This window comes from Dermochelys coriacea, chromosome 24, assembly GCF_009764565.3.
Source record: "Dermochelys coriacea isolate rDerCor1 chromosome 24, rDerCor1.pri.v4, whole genome shotgun sequence".
Classification (NCBI taxonomy): Eukaryota; Metazoa; Chordata; order Testudines; family Dermochelyidae; genus Dermochelys; species Dermochelys coriacea.
The window spans coordinates 16,046,162-16,065,134 of NC_050091.1; the positions used below are offsets into that span (position 1 = coordinate 16,046,162).

Consider the following 18,973-nt stretch of genomic DNA (forward strand, 5'->3'; position numbering starts at 1 on the left):
TCCTCTCTGTTTGGCTGGTTTGAAGTAAAGGAACCCCAGCTTTGGGCTGTGGCTGCCCTGCTGTAAACAATTTGTCCTGAAGTGATACTCTCAGTAGTGTCCCCCACCAAAGGCTGCTTTGTTACAGTAGTGTAGGCATGCTAGGATCCACAGAACCAGATCAATTAAGCTTTGGATCAGAACCCCATGCTATCCAAATTGGAATTTTGGTATTGAGAGTTTAGTTGGTTAAAGAGCAGTTGCAATGGGTAAGCAGAGAGCATATGAGAGCCTTGACAAAAAAAAAAAAAAAAAAAAAAAAAAAAAAAAAAAAAAAAGCGCCCTGCAAGATCTGTGTTCAGAAAAGGGGAGAAGCTTTAAAAAGAAAGCTACAAATCAAGAACTGAGAGATCTGTTAATGGCCAGCGATCAGAAAGCAGGAGCACAGCCCTTACGGGCTACTACAGAAACTGCAGAAGGAATTACAATGCAAAAGGCAGCAAATAAACTGCAAGTTGAGCATGAACAGAAACTAGCAGATCTTAGATTGCTGGAAAAGCAGAAGATAACCAATATGGAACAGGAAGCTAAGGAAAGGGCTGCTGAAAGACAGAGAGAAGCTGTTGAGAGAATGGCTGAATTGGAGGAAAAGGCTCTTATAGCTGCTGAGGCGAAAGCTCACCAGATGCAACAGGAGACTGCCAGATTTCAGCTACGAGTATTGGAAGAGCAAAGAAAGTCACCACCATCTGGTACTCCACTTCCCCACCACCAGGAGAAAAACTGGGAAAGTATTTACAATGATACTGAGTATATAGAGGAATTTTTGTCTACCTTTGAATGCCTCTGCAATCTGCACAAGATCCCCGATGATCAGCGAATGCCTGGCCTGATAAGCAGACTGATTGGAAAAGCCAGGGAGGTATTTAATGAATTGGGGGAACAAGACACCTTAGATTATGAGCTGTTTAAAGATTCTGTGTTAAGGCAGTTTAAGGTTACTCCTGATTCTAACAGAATTAAAGTTTAGAATGTCTAATGATTGTACTTTTGTGGAATGTGCCCATACACTGATGGATTTTCTTAAAAAGTGGGTTGTGGGAGCAAAAGCACAAGGGAGCTTTGAAAAACTGCTGGATTTAATAACTTTGGAACAGTTCTTAGATATTGTGCCTAACCATGGGAGAGCAGCTGTGTGTGATAGAGACACTGAGTCAGTCCTGCAGGCTACAGAGATTGCTGATGCTCAAAATAGGGCTCGAGAAGGTTGTAAACCCCAGGGGAAAGTTAATCACCAGTCTCCCCAGTTTAAGAGGAAAGAAGGATTTAAAAGTGGGACCAATCCCACTTCTATAAGAAAAGCTCATGGGGGCCCAGAGCAGAAAAACTCCTACTCCAATGTAATTTGTGTATGTCATTTGTGCGGTACACCTGGGCACATCAAACCAGTGTCCAAACATAAAAAAACAAAACCCCAAACCCAGTAAATGCTAATCCTGTTATTATAAACTCACAGGCAAGCCAACAGAGCCCAGCACTGGTGCCCTGTGTGCAAATGCTGTTTCTGTGGTCTCTGGAGAATTTGACCTTAAAACTCATATTAAAGCTAAATATGGGGGAAATAATATAGAGAGTTTATTAGCAGTGCAGAAGTGAATGGAGTAAGATGTATGGCATGGAGGGACACCACAGTAGATATTACTTTGGTTAAAGCAAGTCTTGTCAGGGAGGATGATTATTTGCCAGGTGAAAGTGCAACTATTGTAGCCTTATCTGAGTATTTTGTCAGGGTGCCTGTCAAGGTTCCTTCCCCACTCTGAACTCTAGGGTACAGATGGGGGGTGACCTGCATGAAAACCCCCTAAGCTTATTTTTACCAGCTTAGGTTAAAACTTCCCCAAGGTACAAACTATTTTACCATTTGCCCTTGGACTTTATTGCTGCCAACACCAAGCATCTAACAAATATACAACAGGGAAAGAGCCCGCTTGGAAATGTCTTCCCCCCCAAAAAAATCCTCCCCAAACCCTACACCCCCTTTCTTGGGGAAGGCTTAATAAAAATCCTCACCAATTTGCTTAGGTGAACACAGACCCAGACCCTTGGATCTTTAGAACAATGAAAAAGCAATCAGGTTCTTAAAAGAAGAATTTTAATTGAAGAAAAAGTAAAAGAATCACCTCTGTAAAATCAGGATGGTAAATACCTTACAGGGTAATCAGATTCAAAACATAGGCAAAGCCTTAAGTTACAAAAAGACACAAAAACATACATTCTATTCAGCACAACTTATTTTATTAGCCATTTAAACAAAACAGAATTAACGCATCTCTAGCTAGATTACTTACTAAGTTCTAAGACTCCATTCCTGTTCCATCCCCGGCAAAAGCATCACACAGACAGAGAGAGCCTTTGTTTCTCCCCCCTCCAGCTTTGAAAGTATCTTATCTCCTCATTGGTCATTATGGTCAGGTGCCAGCGAGGTTATCCTAGCTTCTTAACCCTTTACAGGTGAAAGGGTTTTTCCTCTGGCCAGGAGGGATTTAAAGGTGTTTACCCTTCCCTTTATATTTATGACAGTGCCTTTGGCTAAAATCCACCTTAAATGGAAGGGATTTGTTGGCACCATAATTGTGGGAGTGAAAAACACAATCCCTAAGGATCCTATGATTGGAAATGATATTAAAATTATGTTCAGTCAAGTTAACATAAACCAGACACAGGGGAGGATTAATCCTGAAGCTGTGTCTATGGAGGGTTTTACCAAAAGTTTGTCTTTGGGAAATAGCTGTTTGCCTGTGCAAAAAAGCAGTTCGTCTGTGAATGAAGTTTCTGAATGTCTGTCTAATGTCTCAGAAGTAACTCTGGAATTAGATCAAGCACAGAAAAAACTCATTCGTCAGGAAAATGTTTCTCAGGAGCAGATTAAAGGGGATGGTCAGGTTAAAGCCCTATCTGAGGAAGGAAAGGGTACATTTTTGATGGATGGTGGATTGTTGGCTAGTACAGCTTGTAAAAGTGAACCTGGAAAAAGTAGCAGTGATTTGCTGGAAGTAGCTCAGTGTAATGTGAAGAGCAGCAGTTTATCTGTTGGCTCGCCCAGCCCTGGGATGCAGCCTCCTCTGGGGCAGGGCAGCTGGGGAACAGCCACACATAACGCTGCACAGAACAGCTTGCCCTGCCCTGGGATGCAGCCACCTCTGGGGCAGGGCAGGGCAGGTGGGGAACAGCCGCACAGCGATGCCACATAAGGATGGGTTGCCTGGTGTGAGGTGCAGTCAGGATTTCTGGCTTCTATTCCCAGCTCTGGAGGGGAGTGGAGTCTGGTGGGGAGCGGGCTGGGAGTCAGGACTCTGGTTCTATCCTAGCCTAACTTCAATATGAAGATATTGACCCTTGGGGCCCGAGGACTGACCCTTGGGGCACTCCACTTGATACCGTCTGCCAACTAGACATGGAGCCATTGATCACTACCCGTTGAGCCCGACATCTAGCCAACTTTCTATCCACCTTATAATCCATTCATCCAGCCCATACTTCTTTAACTTGCTGGCAAGAATACTGTGGGAGACAATATCAAAAACTTTGCTAAAGTCAAGGAACAACATGTCCACTGCTTTCCCCTCATCCACAGAGCCAGTTATTTCGTCATAGAAGGCAATTGGATTAGTCAGGCATGACTTGCCCTTGGTGAATCCATGCTGACTGTTCCTGATCACTTTCCTCTCCTCTAAGTGCTTCAGAATTGATTCCTTGAGGACCTGCTCCATGATTTTACCCCCACACACACACTAACCTTTAGACCCCACTCCCCTCCTAGAACTGGGATAGAATCCAGGAATCCTAGATCCTAGCCCGCCACTGTAACCACTAGACCGCACTCTGCTCTGAGAGCTGAGAATGGAACCCAGGAGTCCTGGGTCCTGATCTTGTCTGCCAACCCCCCACTCCCTGCCTCTCACCACTGGCTTTTCTTGACATGTGAAGATCAGGCCTGGTGCCATTAAGAGCCAGGAAGTCTTTATCACAGTTCCTTTTCCTCCCCTGAGCCCCAGCCGCTGCCAGCCCAGCACATGGGCTAGTGGGTTACAAATGCATGAGAGGGATGTTTGTCTCTCTGCCACAGTCCACTGCCTCCTGGTTACTGTCCACGGTGAGATTGGAAGGGGCTCCCGCTGGCTAACGCAGCCCCAGGGCCAGGGTAAGTGATGTGCTCCTGAGATCTCACACTCCTGGGAACTACCATGATATTGTGTGTCTCTGTGTGTGTGTGTTTTGGGACAGAGTCTGTGTTTAGAGTCTCAAAGCAGCTTAAATTGAAATGAAAGGTGTTGCTCTTAGTTTAGTATCAGTTGCCCCACCCCAGAGGTGGCTGTATCTTAGCGCTGGGTGACCTATCCCCATGGGGCATTATGTGCAACTGTTCCCCAGCTGCCCTGTGCCAGAGGTGGCTGCATCTCAGCACCCAGTGAATCATCCCTGTGTGGTATTATGTGTGGCTCTTACCCAGTTGCCCCGCCCCAGAGATGACTGTATCTTAGCCCTGGGTGAGCCATCCCTTCCTGGTGTTATGTGCAGTTGTTTCCCGGCTACTCCACCGCAGAGAAGGCTGAATCTCAGTGCCAGGGGAGCTGTCCCCATGCAGCATCTGTGTGCAGCTGGTAACTGGGTTATATGGTGTTTGGATGAAGGAGTAATTGACTTTTTAAATATAAGATCTTGTAGGTTTATTACTAGTTATTATTTGCACTGTAGTAGTGCTGAGACCCAACCCCGGGCAAGCACCCCAGTGTGCTAGGCGCTGCGCAAACACGGGAATATCGCTGCCCCTCTGGGGAGTGGGAGCAGAATCCAGGGCTTTGTAGATCAGTCACCTGAAGGAGGAGAAACTAGCACCATGGAGGCTGGGTATATTCTCAGTGCAATTTGCCTGTTTGCTGTACGTGCACCAGTCCTGGACAGACGTGGTCGTAAACAGCATCCAGGGAACTCCTTCTGTAGGGACTCTCAGCAGAAACCACCAAGGCCGGGTTCTCAGGGAGCAAATAACTCTCCACAGACTGAGGGATTGAGGCAGCAAGCACCCCGGAGAGAACTAAAGTGCAAAAATGAATGAAAAACAAATTTCTTCCAAACCCTGAACAGTTGCTTGCACACTAAGGGCAAATTGTAACAGCACCACCTGGAGGCTGCTGGCAGAACAAAGATAAGGCCCAGCTCATGTGCCAGGGAGACTGAATTCCCTTGGGGTCTTTGCTGAGCCATTCTGTTCCCCATACTCATGCCCCCACACACCCCCCGCTAATGCCCACCTCTCCTCTAGGGGGCAGAGAAGAGCTCAATCCCCATGGCCTGTTCAGCCAGCGAGGGGCTGGTTAACGCTGTCTGGGGTGTTGATTTGGTGCTTCAGACACATGTTTGCTAGGAACAAGTCTGAGATGCTCACAGCACCCGGCCGCCTACCAGGGAAAAGTCCCTACCAACTCCCCCAATCTAACCATTAGATCCCACAACCCTCCCCAAGCCAAGACTGGAACCCAGGAGTCCTGATTCCCAGTCCCCCCTGCTCTAATACATTGGACCCCCACTTTCATCCCAAAGCCAGAGATAGAACCCAAAGTCCTGACTACCCATCCCCCTGCTCTAACTACTCCCCTCCCACTCCCCTCCCAGAACCAGGGAGAGAACCCAGGAGTCCTGGATCCCAGCCCCCGCCCCTGCTCTAACCTATAGACCCCGCTCCCCTCCCAAAACTGGATAAAGAACCCAGGGGGGCTGCTTTCACCACTAGCCTTGGTGCAGCAAGCTCCAGACTGGCCCCTTCCACCTTCTCTACAAGATCCTGTGTCACATCACACATCACATGAGATGAGATCTCACACGAGATCATTGTGTCACATCAGATCTTCCGAGACACAAACTCAGCATCTCTGGCCCCAGAGGGGCAGAGGGAAGGGCCCAGCTAGAGGAACTGTGTATCACAGGGGGGGAGCCAGCCCCATGGGACACTGGTGAGCCCAGCATGACCAGGCTGGGGGGGCTGTACCCTGCTCAGCAGTGACTCTAGGAAGGACCCAGGTGTCCTGGTGGAGCCAACTGTCCATGAGCTCCCCAGGCGATGCTCTGGCTAAGAGGGCAAGTGTGACCCTGGACTGGAGACACAGGGGAATAGCAAGTAGGAGCTGGGATCCCCGCTGGACGTGACACTGGGGAGACTGCGCCTAGCTCTGGGGGGCCGCATGGAAAACAAGGTATCCAGAAATGGGGGAGGGGTCAGAGAAGAGCAACAGGGACAATCCGAGGGCTGGAAAACCTGCCGAACAGCCAAGCACAGAAGGAGCTCAATCTAGTGAGTTTAACCTGGGGAAGGCTCAGAGGGGACTAGATCCCTGTCGGTCAGCACCTCCCTGGTGGGCGGAGGGCGGGAGTTTTCAGAGGGCTTGTTAACCCAACAGACATGGGCAACATGAGAGCCGATGGCTGGGGGATGGAGCCAGACAAATCAAGACTGGGAATAAGGGGCAGATTTTCCCCACGGAGGGGAATTGACCCTGGGAAGGCCTGCCCCAGAGACAGGGCAGAGTCTCCAGCCCTCGGAGTCTTTCTACGGAGCTCGACCATCAGATCTGGGCTGGAGGTCGGGATCCCTGGGGTGGTCACTTTATGCATGGGCATAAAGGTCCCTTCTGACATTAAGATGGGCAGATCAATGAACTCAGCAGTAGGCGGCTGGATTGGTAGCTTCTCAGGTCTCCTCAGCAAGGCAAGAAGCTGCGATGCTGAATAAAGCTAAACACTGCGAGGTCGTTATTACTATTTCCCACATGTGTTATGGTCACGTCTAATGGCCCAGCTGAAATCAGGGCCCCATTGTGCCCAGGCGCTGCCCAAACACAGAGCCAGAGACAGTCCCTGCCACAAAGCATTTGAAGTCTAAAGAGACAAAAGTAAGATTTTTATCCTCCTTGTACAAGTGGGGAAACTGAGGCATGGAGCACAGTGGCTTGCTCATGGTCACATGGGGCCCTGTGGCAGCATTGTGTTGCCCACAAAGCTGGCTTTAGCATTTATTTTATGTGGCAGTAATGCAAGGGACCCACAGGCCTGTCTCCTGTGAGACACTGGCGTCAGCAGTTAGCATAAGGCTTGGGGCCTATGGACTTTGGCACAGAGAAATGGCCTAACGGTGACCCCTACGTTTTGGGGACGTGGGAACAGAGCGTTTAAGGGGGAGCTTTGTCCACAACGATACCAGAAACATGAGCTAACACCAGCTTGCGGATATTTTAGCATGGGCCCATTGGCAGCTGTCTGACCACCAGAGAGCCATGACCTACCTATAGGAGAAGGGCCCTCATCACTGGTATGGGGAGGAGAGACACATAAGGAAGAGGGGAGACACCTCTATGGAACAGGCATTAGGCAGGGTGGTGTACAGAGGAACGTCAAGTACAAGTCGCATCCCAGCCTGCGGGCAGGAGAGCGTCACGTAGCCCTTGGGAGGTGCCAGGGTGATAGCGAGGAAGGTGATGGTGAGGAGGAAGATACTGGCTGACAGTCCGGGTTGTTCTGCACAGGATGGTTCAGAGGGACCCACTACCATCTCTCTATCTACCTCACTGGGCTGGAGCCTTTGTGACTTTGTTAAATGTGCCAATAATTCCTCAAGTGCGAGTGTCACAGCTGTGCCCAAGGGCTCCCAGCTGAACCCCAGTTTCCATAATCCTGGGCCTGACCTGGGGACACGAACCTGTCAAACCTCCGCGGGATCACTGGGAATTCTGAAGTAATCCAGAGAATGAATATGCGACTCCTATATCGGGCTCCAGCCGTGACTAGATCTGAGATCTCCTGCCTTAGCCCCAAGCCCGGCTTCGCTGTGGAGCTTGTAGGCTTTCTGGGACAGCCTTTGTGCTGAATACGTTTTCGTAGGAACCTTTCCTGGGCCCAAATCCGGTTTCCCTTTCTTATAGGCCCTACGTCAACGTTCACCCTGGAGGAGATGGAGGCCCTGCTGCTGCTGGCCCTCTCCATCCTGACCGGTGAGTGATGCTGGTTGCACTTGGGCTGGGGCTGGGTTGCAGTAACGGGGGTGAACAGGGAGCCAGGAATGTGGGAGACTCTGCCATGGCGACAGCTCCACCTGCCAATGCTTGAAATGCAGCAGGGGGCATCTGCAACGTCTGGGGTTCAGTTGCAACCTCTAGGGGCGCTGTGCTGCAGGGAGTGGGGTGGGGGCTCTCCTCTGGCAGTCCGGCCTGGCCCTGATGCCACAGGGCAGGACTAGGGGGCGCTGTGCTGTAGGGAGCAGGATGGGGACTCTCCCCAGGCAGGCAGGGCTGGCCCCAATGCCCCAGGACTAGGGGGCACTGTGCTGTACGGAGTGCGGTGGGGGCTCTCCTCTGGCAGTCAGGGCTGGCCCCAATGCCACAGGGCAGGACTGCGGGCGGAATCTCCCCTGGCAGTCAGGGCTGGCCCCGATGCCCCAGGGTAGCACAAGGGGGCTCTGTGCCGCAGATAGCAGGATGCTGCTTCCCTTCCAGGTGCAGGCTGCCAGGATTGGGGGGTGACCCTGCCCGTGGATCCCCTGGCTGGATGGAGTGGCTCATGTGTGACAATCCCTTGCTCCTACACCTACCCCGATGGGCAGCTCGTCAGAGCCGTGACCTGGAGCCGGAACAAGGAGAGAATTGTGCGGCTCACTGCAGCTGCAGGGCAGGGCTATGGGAAGGCCGAGCGCGCCCAGTTCCTGGGCGACCTGCAGCACAACTGCACCCTGCGCCTCAACCCGCTGGCACTTGGAGATGGGGGCGCCTACTTCTTTGAGTTCCAGACCCAGAACCAAAGCTGGAGAAGCCCCCGAGCCCTGTGCCTCACAGTGTCAGGTAATCCCCAGCTCCCCTTGCAGAAACATTTCCCCATCAACCCAGCCTGGCCCCGTGCAACGTTATGTGCGGCTGCTCCCCAGCTGCCCCGCCCCAGAGGTGGCTGCACCTCAGCGCCCATTGAATCATCCCCAAGGACAGTTGCTGTACACCGCTCTTAACATTTCACCCAAATCAGATGACCACATTCTGCAGCGCTGTGAAGAAACAGTGGAGTCTGGTTGTTAGAGGAAGCCAAAACTGGAGTCAGGACTCCTGAGTTCTCTCCCAACTCTGGGAGGGGAGTGGATCTAGTGGTCACAGCAGGGGGGGCTGGGAGCCAGAATTCCTGGGTTCTCTCCCAGCTCTGGGAGGGGAGCCTGGTACAGGTCACACCCCAACCTGGGCTTGAGGAAGCTCTCAAAGAAGGGGCAGTGGGTGGTAACTGGAGGTGGCTGGGCCCATGGCCGTGCCCCAGCAGTGACTGGCTCTCCCCCTCACCCACCCTGCACAGAACATCCCTGCAGGGTCAATTATGGCCTGGCCAGGACCGGGGGAGCCCTGAGCGGCAGCTTGTTCTGCTCCATCTCCGAGCGCTGCACCTCCTCCGGCCTGTATTGGTACGATGTAGCCGGCACGCGGATCCTGGCAAAAACTGCAGCTGGCCAACATGAGAGCAGGCTGAGCATGCACATCATCTGGCAGCACCGGGGGGCGGCGCTGGAGTGCCGGGTGCAAGGCTACCAGAATAGGTGCCTCCCCAAAGGGTCCCAGCCCCCAGCCACAGGTGAGTAGCATTATGTATGGGGATCTTCCTTTGTAGGGGGCACCAGCTCCCATCAGACCCCAGGGCACGGACTGGATGGCTGGGGGGCAGGAAACGGGGCACGGGGCCTTTCCCCTCTAGCAGGCACTGGCTCTAATCCAGTCCTAGGGCAGGGGTCTGGCTGGCACAAGGGGTGGGGAATGGGACACGGGACCTTTCCCCTCTAGCGGACGCCAGTTCCCATCCGGCCCCAGGATGAGGGACTTGCTGCCTCATGGGTGCAGGGAATGGGGCACGGGGCCTTCCCCTCAATAGGGTGCTGGTTCTGACCCATCTCCAATGGCTTTTTTCAGGCCGGACCCCCCACCTGAAGGTCCTGGTGGATGCAGACAGCCCGGGCCCGATCAGGGAGGGTGACTCATTCACACTGAGATGCGTGGAGGACAGCAGGTCGCTGGACCAGTTCTACTCCTGGGTTCACAACAATGAGGATCTGCCCGGGGGCCCCTCTGTGCAGATCAAGGGGGCAACCTTGTCTCACGGGGGCAATTACACCTGCATGAAGTGGGTCTCTGGCACCGGGAGTGCCTACCTGGCTATATCCCCCACCACCTATGTGGCCATCCTTGGTGAGTAGCCAGTGCCAGGGTGGGGCCACAGCCCTGGGGGAGGGGCCAAGGAGCACAGACGGGAGGGATCCTTGTCTCACCTACATTCCCAATGGGGGCGGGACCACAGCCCTGGGGGCGGAGCAGGAGAGCACAGATTGGACGGGGGGGGGCCTTTCTGTCACTGACATTCCAGTTGGGGGCAGGGCCACAGCCATGGGGGTGGAACCAGGTTCACAAACGGGAGGGGCCAGGGGCCCTCCTTACACCATCACTTGGGTATGGGAGTGGGGCTAGAGCATTGGGGATGGAGCCATGGAGCCCCTCTGCCCCATGCCATGCAGCACCTAAGCCCCCAACTGCCATCCCACAGGGGTGTCATTAGCTCATATCTCATTCACTTCCTCTGCAGTCTCCCCCCTGGTGCATGTGGTGGCCACCCCAGGCCCTCATCGCAGCACGGGGGAACCCCTGTCCCTGATGTGCCAGCTGGACACCAGCGCCTATGGCGGAGTGGGCTTCTCCTGGTACAAGGATGGCGAGCTGCTGGGGTGGGCACAGCCAGAACTGGCTTTCCTGGGCGTCCAGGTGGCTGATGGGGGAGAATATCAGTGTGAGATACACAACACCCTAGGGAAATCCACCTCTCTGCCACTCACCATCACTGTTGTGTGTAAGTACTGGGCACATTTGACTCCACTTTACGCATTATGTTGCCAGGAAATGGCTTAGAGTCCCCCATGCACCATGGTTGAACCCCGCACCATCCTTCTGCAAGGCCATGCCACCCCAGCACTGTCCTTCTGCAAGGCCAACCAAAATAAACAAGTTCCCAGTTCTTGCTCCAGCTGGGTCCGCTTTGTTGACCAGGCTCCAGTATCCCTGTCCAGCGCACAGAGCCATCTAGCAGCCAAATGACATTACAAGTCAACCTGTCATCAGGCCGAGAAACACCCATGCGGTTAACGTACATGTGGTTGAAATTTAATATTTTGTAATCATCAGGAAAAATGTATTTTGCCACCCTCAAAATTAGCTCTTTGCTGGACTTTTCATGACATTTTTCATCTCAGTTTTTACTTACAGTGTTTTGAAGGAGCAATTCATGGACGCTGGGTGAACGAGCTGTTGGGGGAGCCTAGCCCCTCGCCCCTCCCACTCTGCCCGAGGCCACACCCCTCCCCTTCCACCTCCCCTTCCCCACCGGAGCCCAGAGCCCTGGTGGGTGGGTGGGTGGTGTCCCTTCTGCCCCCTGCTGCAGGAGCAGAGCCCTGCTCTGGGTCTGTGTGTCCCAGCCCGCCCCCTGCGGCCGCCACCCCCTCATACACCCCCAGATCCAGAGTGCCCCCAACCCCAGTGCCGGGCAGCATGGCCTGGCCCCAGCCCCAGCGCCCCCAACCCCGGGCCTCGTGAGCACCGGCCCCAGCCTGCCTGTCCCAGGCTGTCAGCCACAGAAGAGAGGGAAGGGAACTGGAAGCAGGTAGGAGGGAGCCTGGGGGCAGAGCGTGGGTGGGGCCATGCCTGGCTGTTTGGGGAGGTACAGCCTTCCCCATCCTATGATCCCCACCACCCGTGGGGCAATTGTTGAAAATTATAATCAATTAAAATTAAAGTTAAATAATCTTTTAAACAGAAAATGCTGGGGGGGGGGTGAGGTTGGCAAACAAAATTGTTTAGGTTTTTGGGAAACAGACAATTATGATGACTAAACAGAACCATATGTGATCAAAATGCAAATAGAACAACGGATGAAAATTTGGAGGAAGCGTTTGCTGAAAGTCAGATTCAATCTTTGGCAAAAGGGTGGATTCAAAGTTTAGCAAAAGTTTCAAATGCCAAATTCCCAAAACGTTTTGGGGAAAAAGTGGGGGAAACGGCCCCATTTTGTACCCAGCAAAACAGCAACACACACAGGTTTGTGATCATTCGCATTTTTTCTTCCATTGGCCTGTGCAGCTGTGAGCACAAGGGGGCTCTGGTCTCACTTGGGGCAGGGCCTGTCTCTGGTTGTGTGTTTGTGCAGCGCCTGGCACAACAGGGCCCTGATCTCAGCTGGGCCAGGGCCTGTCTCTGTCTCTGTGTCCGGGCAGTACTCAGCACAACGGGGCTTTGATCTCAGCAGAGGCTTCTAGATGCTATTGTAATAAGAGGAGACTGGAGGTTTGAGGAACCTGGAAGAAACTCCAATGTCCAATAAACACTTGGGAGGAAAAATCTCCTGGTTAAAAACCCTGCTTCCTTCCTGCCCCCTCCATTGAGACTTGCCTTCATTGTCCCCCCTAGGACTATGCTGCCCCCTCAACCAGCTCCCACCTCCCCATCTTCCCTAGCCTGCCCCACTGCACCCTGCAAGACACTGGAACTAATGACCCTATTCACCATCCCTCCCCCCACAGACAGCAGTGACTGGTACCAGCTGAGCCCTGGTCCCATGGCAGGCTTAGGAGCAGGGGTCCTGCTTCTCTTCCTCCTGAGCAACTTTGCAGTTTATTGTCTGGCCAGCAGAATCCGCCAACGGAAAGAACCGGGGAGGAGTCTGCAGGGTAAGTGACCCCCCTGGGTGGGAACTGGGGGAAGGGCAGGAAAAGGGGGGATCTGGCTGCATTGTGGAAAGCCTGGAGTGTGGTCGTGTGAAGGAAATCAACCCGCTGCTGGGTGTGTGTGTGTGTCCTGCCACCCTCTGCTGGAGGGGCTGAGCCCTGCACTGTGTGCGTGAGTGCTGGCAGAAGCAGCCTGCTTTGTTGGGGGGTTGCCAGAGGTGGGAAACGATCGATTTGGGGGAAAATGTTTAAAGAAGGAAAATAAACAGTGAAAGGGGATAATTGTGTCTCCTTCTCCAGAGGGCAGCAGAGAGGACCCCAGTGCCCCGCAGGGAGACTCGCTCTATGAGGTCAGTTGGGGGGGCCTGTTAGCCCCTGTGTCCCCACTGCCCCCACACACTGGCTGGGGTTGAGTATGCAGCTGCAGCCTGTGGCCCCCCCCCGCCCCCAGCTGGACGGAATCAGCACTACCTGACCATGCATCATAGACCCCGTCCCACTAATGGCTCAGGGGAGATTCTCCTTCACATCCAATAGCCAGGACTTGCACTGGCACAGGAGGCTGGGAGATCTCTGCCCATATACAACTGGGGATGCCCATTAGTCTGCCAGGTAACTGCAGTTCACAGCTCTGCAGGGCCATAAAGATGGGCATGGAACCCAGGAGTCCAGGCTACCAGACCCTCCCACACTCAAACCACTAGACCCCACTCCCCTCCCAAAGCTGGGGATAGAATTCAAGAGTCCTGGCTCCCTACCCCACCTCCACCCCCAACCACTAGACCACACTCCCCTTCCAAAGCTGGGGAGAGAACACAGGAATCCTGGATCCCAGCCTCTCCCCCCCCCACCGCCCCTCCCCAACCACTAGACCCCACTCCACAAGCCAGGGAGAGAACCCAGGCGTCCTGGATCCCACTCGCCCGCCCCGCCCCCATTACTGAAGTCACAGGCAGACATCACACACAGGTCTCCTGCTCGGGGAGTGTTCCCTCTTTCACACAATCTGCCTCTCTTCGTGTGTTCCCGGCAGGAAATCCCATATGCCGGGGAGATTCCCTGCCCCTCGGATGACAACGGCGACTATTATAACAGCACCAAGGACTATTGTAACTGAACACGGCCAAGACCCCTGCTGACCGTCTGCGGTCCCCTCCGCGCCGCCGCAACCCAGATCTCGATGAGAGTCCACCGCTCACACCCCGGGCAGCATTTACCCTCCTCCATGAGCTGGGGAAACCCAGGAGAACCCAGGCGTCTTGACTCCCAGCCCTCCTCCCACCCCACAGCAGAGCCCTGGGGCAAGGTCCCACTTGGGCCACTGGAACTGGGCATATAAGGGGCAGTTTAATTTGTAGCTCCTATTTTCCAAGCTGTGTTGGCTTTCGGGAGGCAGGCTGGCCTAGCAGACAGAGAACAGGACTGGGAGGGAGGCGATCTGGGGTCTGCCTGCCCACGGGCAACTCACAGCCCTGCTCTGTGCCTCAGTTTCCCCAAAATGATCCTACCCTCCTGTGTATAGCGCTTGGAGATCTCTGGCCGGAAAGCACTAGACATGGACAAGGTGTCATTACCCACCAGGCTGCTGTTTCCCTCCAGGTCCAGCCCCTTTCTCAGCTTTAACACAGTTTTCATCAGGGAATTGCCTTTGTTTTGTTTATTGTTACTGGATAATAAAGTGGGTTTAGGAACCCATCAGCTTGGGTGATTGCCGCGGGACAGGGAGACTTTGCCGAGGGCAGGGGGCTCCGAGGCTCGAAAGTGAAAGGGAAAAATGACTCAGCGAGCAGCCTTTCAAAGGTGGGTTTTTAGCAGATTGTGCAAACGGGAGCCAATCGCTCTCCGGCGAGAAATTAAAAACAAACAAACAAAAAACAGAAAAGCAGCAGAAGTCCCTCCACCCCCCCGCCACCCTCAGAGCAGCAAGGCGCTACTGAACAAAATGAACTGGCAATTACAAATGCATCCGATGAAGTGAGCTGTAGCTCACAAAAGCTTATGCCCCAATAAATGTGTTAGTCTCTAAGGTGCCACAAGTCCTCCTGTTCTTTTTGCGGATACAGACCAACGTAGGCTTGCTGGGGGCGGCCTCGCTGGGCTCCGGCTTCCAGCCTCCCGAGGGAGCGGAGTCTGCGGGGAGGCAGAGGAGGGGCAGGGTCACAGAGAGGGGCAGGGCCTTGTGGCAAGGGGGGGGAGCACCCCACAATTTTCTGTCTAACCCACCTTACCCACCCCCGCAGTGGGAAGAGGCAGGCGCCACCCCGGTCTCCCCCCATCGCAGCCAATCACAGAACACACTCCCACGCATTCATGTGCCAGGCTCTAGTTTCCATCCTCCCGACTCCTCCGTTCTTCGCAATGAGCCGTGCCACGCACCCAGGGGTGCGGCCCGGGGGCCAGGATCCCTCACTTTATACCTGCCGTAAGGGGGAGCGATGGGGGGAGGGGCGGAGAGGAGCCGGGGGGCCGGGATCTTGGGCGAAAGAAGGGGCGTGAGGGCGGGGACTCAGGGTGAGGGGGCGGCCCGAGGGCAGGGTCGGAGGGGAGGACGCAGGCCGGGAGCGGGGCCTGGGGAAGGGGCGGTGCAGGGGCAGAGTCTCGAGGAGAAGGCAAATGCAATGGCAGGAACTCGGGGGAGGGGCTGAGGCAAGGGCGGAGCCTCAGGGAAAGGGACAGTGCAAGGGCGGAGCCTGAGCAATGCAGGGGGCGGGACCTCAGGTGTAGGGGCGGGGCGAGGGTGGGGCGTTGGAGGAAGGGGCTGTGACTGGTTACCTCATATTCACACTTATAAACATATTTTTATAAAGCATATGCAATGACACAGGGGCTGTGTGTGTGTGTGTGGCTGTGCAGGTGTGTGTATGTTCATGTGGCTGGATTTGTGCCTGTGTTTGCATCTGTTAGCAGTTGTGTTGGTGTGTGGCTGGATTCATGCATGTGTTTGTGTGTGTGCATCTCTGCTGCCCTCTGCCGGCTACAGCGACAACTGCTTCTCCATGTGTCACAGCCCCCATACTGTCAACCTTGGTGGCGATTCCCCCATCCTACAAGGGCTGGCTAGCCTGTGGAAAGAGTGGCTATCCTTCAACAAAAAAGCTTCAAAAACAGACTCCAACGAGAGACTGCTGAATTGGAATTAATTTGCAAACTGGATACAATTAACTTAGGCTTGAATAGAGACTGGGAATGGATGAGTCATTACACAAAGTAAAACTATTTCCCCATGGTATTTCTCCCCCCCACCCCACCCCCCACTGTTCCTCTGATATTCTTGTTAACTGCTGGAATTAGCCTACCTTGCTTGTCACCATGAAAGGTTTTCCTCCTCCCCCCCCCTCCGCTGCTGGTGATGGCTTATCTTAAGTGATCACTCTCCTTACAGTGTGTATGATAAACCCATTGTTTCATGTTCTCTGTGTGTGTATATCAATCTCTCCTCTGTTTTTTCCACCAAATGCATCCGATGAAGTGAGCTGTAGCTCACGAAAGCTTATGCTCTAATAAATTTGTTAGTCTCTAAGGTGCCACAAGTACTCCTTTTCTTTTTAGGGATAGAAGAGGCAGTGAGCCTAACATCTAAAAGGGGAGTGGGGTCTAGTGGTTGGGGGGGGCTGGTGGTCAGAATTCCTGGGTTCTCCACCCCACCCTGGGAGGGGAGTGGGGTCTAGTGATTAGAATGTGGGGGGGGGGCGGAAGGGGTGAGCCCGAACTCCTGGCTCTGACTCTCTCTTGTGTAATCCCTCGGCAATTACCCAACCCGCCAGCGTGTGGGAGCGAGGGGGTGGGGCCGGGTTGCAACATGGCCCAGAGTCCCGTGCGGCCCCCTTAGTTACTCAACCAGGGGCAGGGTGGGGGCTGGCCTGAGAGATCGGCTAAGAAAGATGCTTCCGGTGGGTTTGTGGGTGGGTCACGCTGCCCCCTGCTGGATAGACTCTTCTAGATCAGAGCCAGGGGCCCCTCTAGCCCAGTCTTAGCTCGGGTCAGAGCCTGGGAGCCCATCCTCATCTGTCACCATGGCTATGTCTATTGGTCTCCTGGAAAGGTCCATTCCCATGGGTAGCTGTCCAGTGGCAGTGAGTTCCACAGGCCTTGGCACATGCTGCATGGGGCGGGAGGTCCTTGTGTTGGGAGCAGTGGGAGTGATCTCTGTGCGGTTGTGTCTGAGCATGATTGTGAATATTCCGGTGTGTGGCGGGGTGATTGTGATTGTGGCTGGGAGTGTGATTGTCCCTCTCTTTGGGGGGTGGATTAGCGTGTGGAGTGTGTGTTTGTAGGTGTTCTTGGGATTGTGTGAGTGTCTGAATGGCTGGCTGTGTGGCGTTGTGGAGGTGTGTGAGGTAGCTATGGTGTATTTGGTTTTGTGTGTCACCTGCTGCAGGATACAAAGTCCTGCAAAACCATTTCCTACCGGTTAGCCCAGCAACACATTGACACTGATACAAACACAAAAAGAAAAGGAGTACTTGTGTACTCCTTTTCTTTTTGCGAATACAGACAAACACGGCTACTACTCTGAAACCTGATACAAACACAATGTCTCGCACACACACACACACACACACACAGAGCAGGGCTCAGTCCCACCAGCAGGGGGCGGCAGGAACACACACATCTCCCTAGGGCCAGCTTGGATGATTTCCCATCACAACCCCGCACGGTGCTGGTTCCCCCACATGCGGGTGGGCAGTGACAGGCGGGGGGGCAGATGTGATGGATTCGGAAGGAAGCACTTTGGGAAAATCAGTCAAGGCCCTGAGCAGAGCTGGGACACAGACACAGTTACCCCTGCACAACCCTGGGAGGGGAGTGGGGTCTAGTTGTCACAGCGGGGTGGGGGCTGGGTGTCAGGACCCCTGGGTTCTCTCCCTGGCTCTGGGAGCGGAGTGGGATCTAGAGGTTAGAGCAGGGGAACAGAGACCCAAGACTCCTGGGTTCCATAGTGGCAGCTGTTTTTTCCTGTATCTCCTTCCCTAGAGATCCCAGCCCAGCTCCCTAGTGGAATGTGAGTGGGGTTGGGGGGCGGGAGGGAGGTCGCCCTACCACTTCAGAGTCATGATTTCAGCCCCTCCTGCCACGGGGCTCTGACATCACGGAAATACCCCCATCATTCCCCAGCCCAAGTCAGAAAGTAGGAGCCCCTCCCCACATGCGGAGGAAGCTAGTGGGTTTCTTGGGGGTCTCTGGCAGAGGTGACAGCCCCCACCAGACCCCCCCACATGGCTGCAAGGAGAGACCCCCCTGCACCCTCCTGGACAGCCCCCTGCTACGAGGGGCCCAGGGCGCACAGAGGGGGTCAGGAGGTGAGATGGGGTTGCAGTGGTAGGAAGGGGGCCGAACTGGGGGCTGGTGCCGGGTCAGGGGCAGGGTACACGAGGGAAAAACGTGCAGCTTTGTTAAATATTTTCCAAGGTTGTGGCTGGATACAGGTTTTTCTAATGACTTTAGGGAAATATTTTGTTTCCAAACAGACTCCAGATACCACCAGGCGTCAGAGGGTGGAAGATTGACAAACTGACTCTAAAGTTACCAGACAAAGACCCGCAACCGCACAACACATCTGTTTTTTTTCTTTTTTTTTTAACCAGCAGGTTCTCCCCAGGGGGAAAGGCACCATACCCAGAAGTACTGCAATACCAGGCTGATGCGTGGAGAGGACGGAGCAAGCTCCTATTCCATTTCCCTGTTCCAAAAATCCATTTAATATATAGTCCTCAGCTAAAGAACATATCCAATATTAAACTGATAAGAACAGATTTACTCATTTTATTAAGATAATGTTGAAGTAAAAAGAAAACGGTACAGAGTTTAAGCATAGAAGTTTCTGGCTATCAGGGAATAAGGTACAGATTATCAAGGGGTACAAAATTCGGTTTAGGAATGGGTGGCGTTTCCCAGACAGAAGCACCGGTGTGGCGGTGTGTACCCGCCGTCATAGCTAGCGTCGCTCATTGGAAAGGTCTGGGGGGGGGGGATTTTAATCAGGTTCTCATTATCTTAACCTGCTTCTGCACTTTGCAAAAACAGTCAGAAAAAAAAAGCTAACACCTTTGTCTCCAGACAAATAGACAGAAAAAGCCTCTAGTTGCTCTTAGCTAAAAAACCCACCTCTTCAGGTCTGTGAAGACTTGTGAATTTCCCTGCAGGAGGTTAACTACCCTGCCTTTAGGTAGAGAAAACTCCAGCTTCCAAAAGACAATTCCCTTTTGTCTCTGCTCT

The 18,973-nt window shown here is 53.6% G+C and overlaps 1 protein-coding gene and 1 non-coding gene across 4 annotated transcripts; one reads left to right on the plus strand and one right to left on the minus strand.

The window, feature by feature from the left end:
- The first annotated feature begins 398 nt into the window (after positions 1–398).
- LOC119847876 (B-cell receptor CD22-like) lies at positions 399–14,783 on the plus strand. Of its 3 annotated transcripts, none has more exons than XM_038383063.2 (9): positions 399–901; positions 7,953–8,021; positions 8,523–8,864; positions 9,358–9,630; positions 9,963–10,238; positions 10,630–10,890; positions 12,614–12,760; positions 13,058–13,107; positions 13,791–14,783. In XM_038383063.2, the coding sequence occupies exons 2-9, from the start codon at positions 7,982–7,984 to the stop codon at positions 13,872–13,874; spliced, it is 1,473 nt and encodes a 490-aa protein (XP_038238991.1). In that variant the 5' UTR covers positions 399–901; positions 7,953–7,981; the 3' UTR covers positions 13,875–14,783. The 3 variants fall into 3 exon arrangements, with proteins under 3 accessions (XP_038238991.1, XP_038238989.1, XP_038238992.1); XM_038383061.2 differs by lacking the exon at positions 399–901 and adding an exon at positions 4,036–4,180; XM_038383064.2 differs by lacking the exons at positions 399–901; positions 10,630–10,890 and adding an exon at positions 4,051–4,180.
- Positions 14,784–18,357: 3,574 nt separating this feature from the next.
- On the minus strand, positions 18,358–18,551 carry LOC119848162. Its single transcript, XR_005290195.1, has one exon. It is a non-coding gene; the product is annotated as a U2 spliceosomal RNA (small nuclear RNA).
- Between the last annotated feature and the right edge of the window lie 422 nt (positions 18,552–18,973).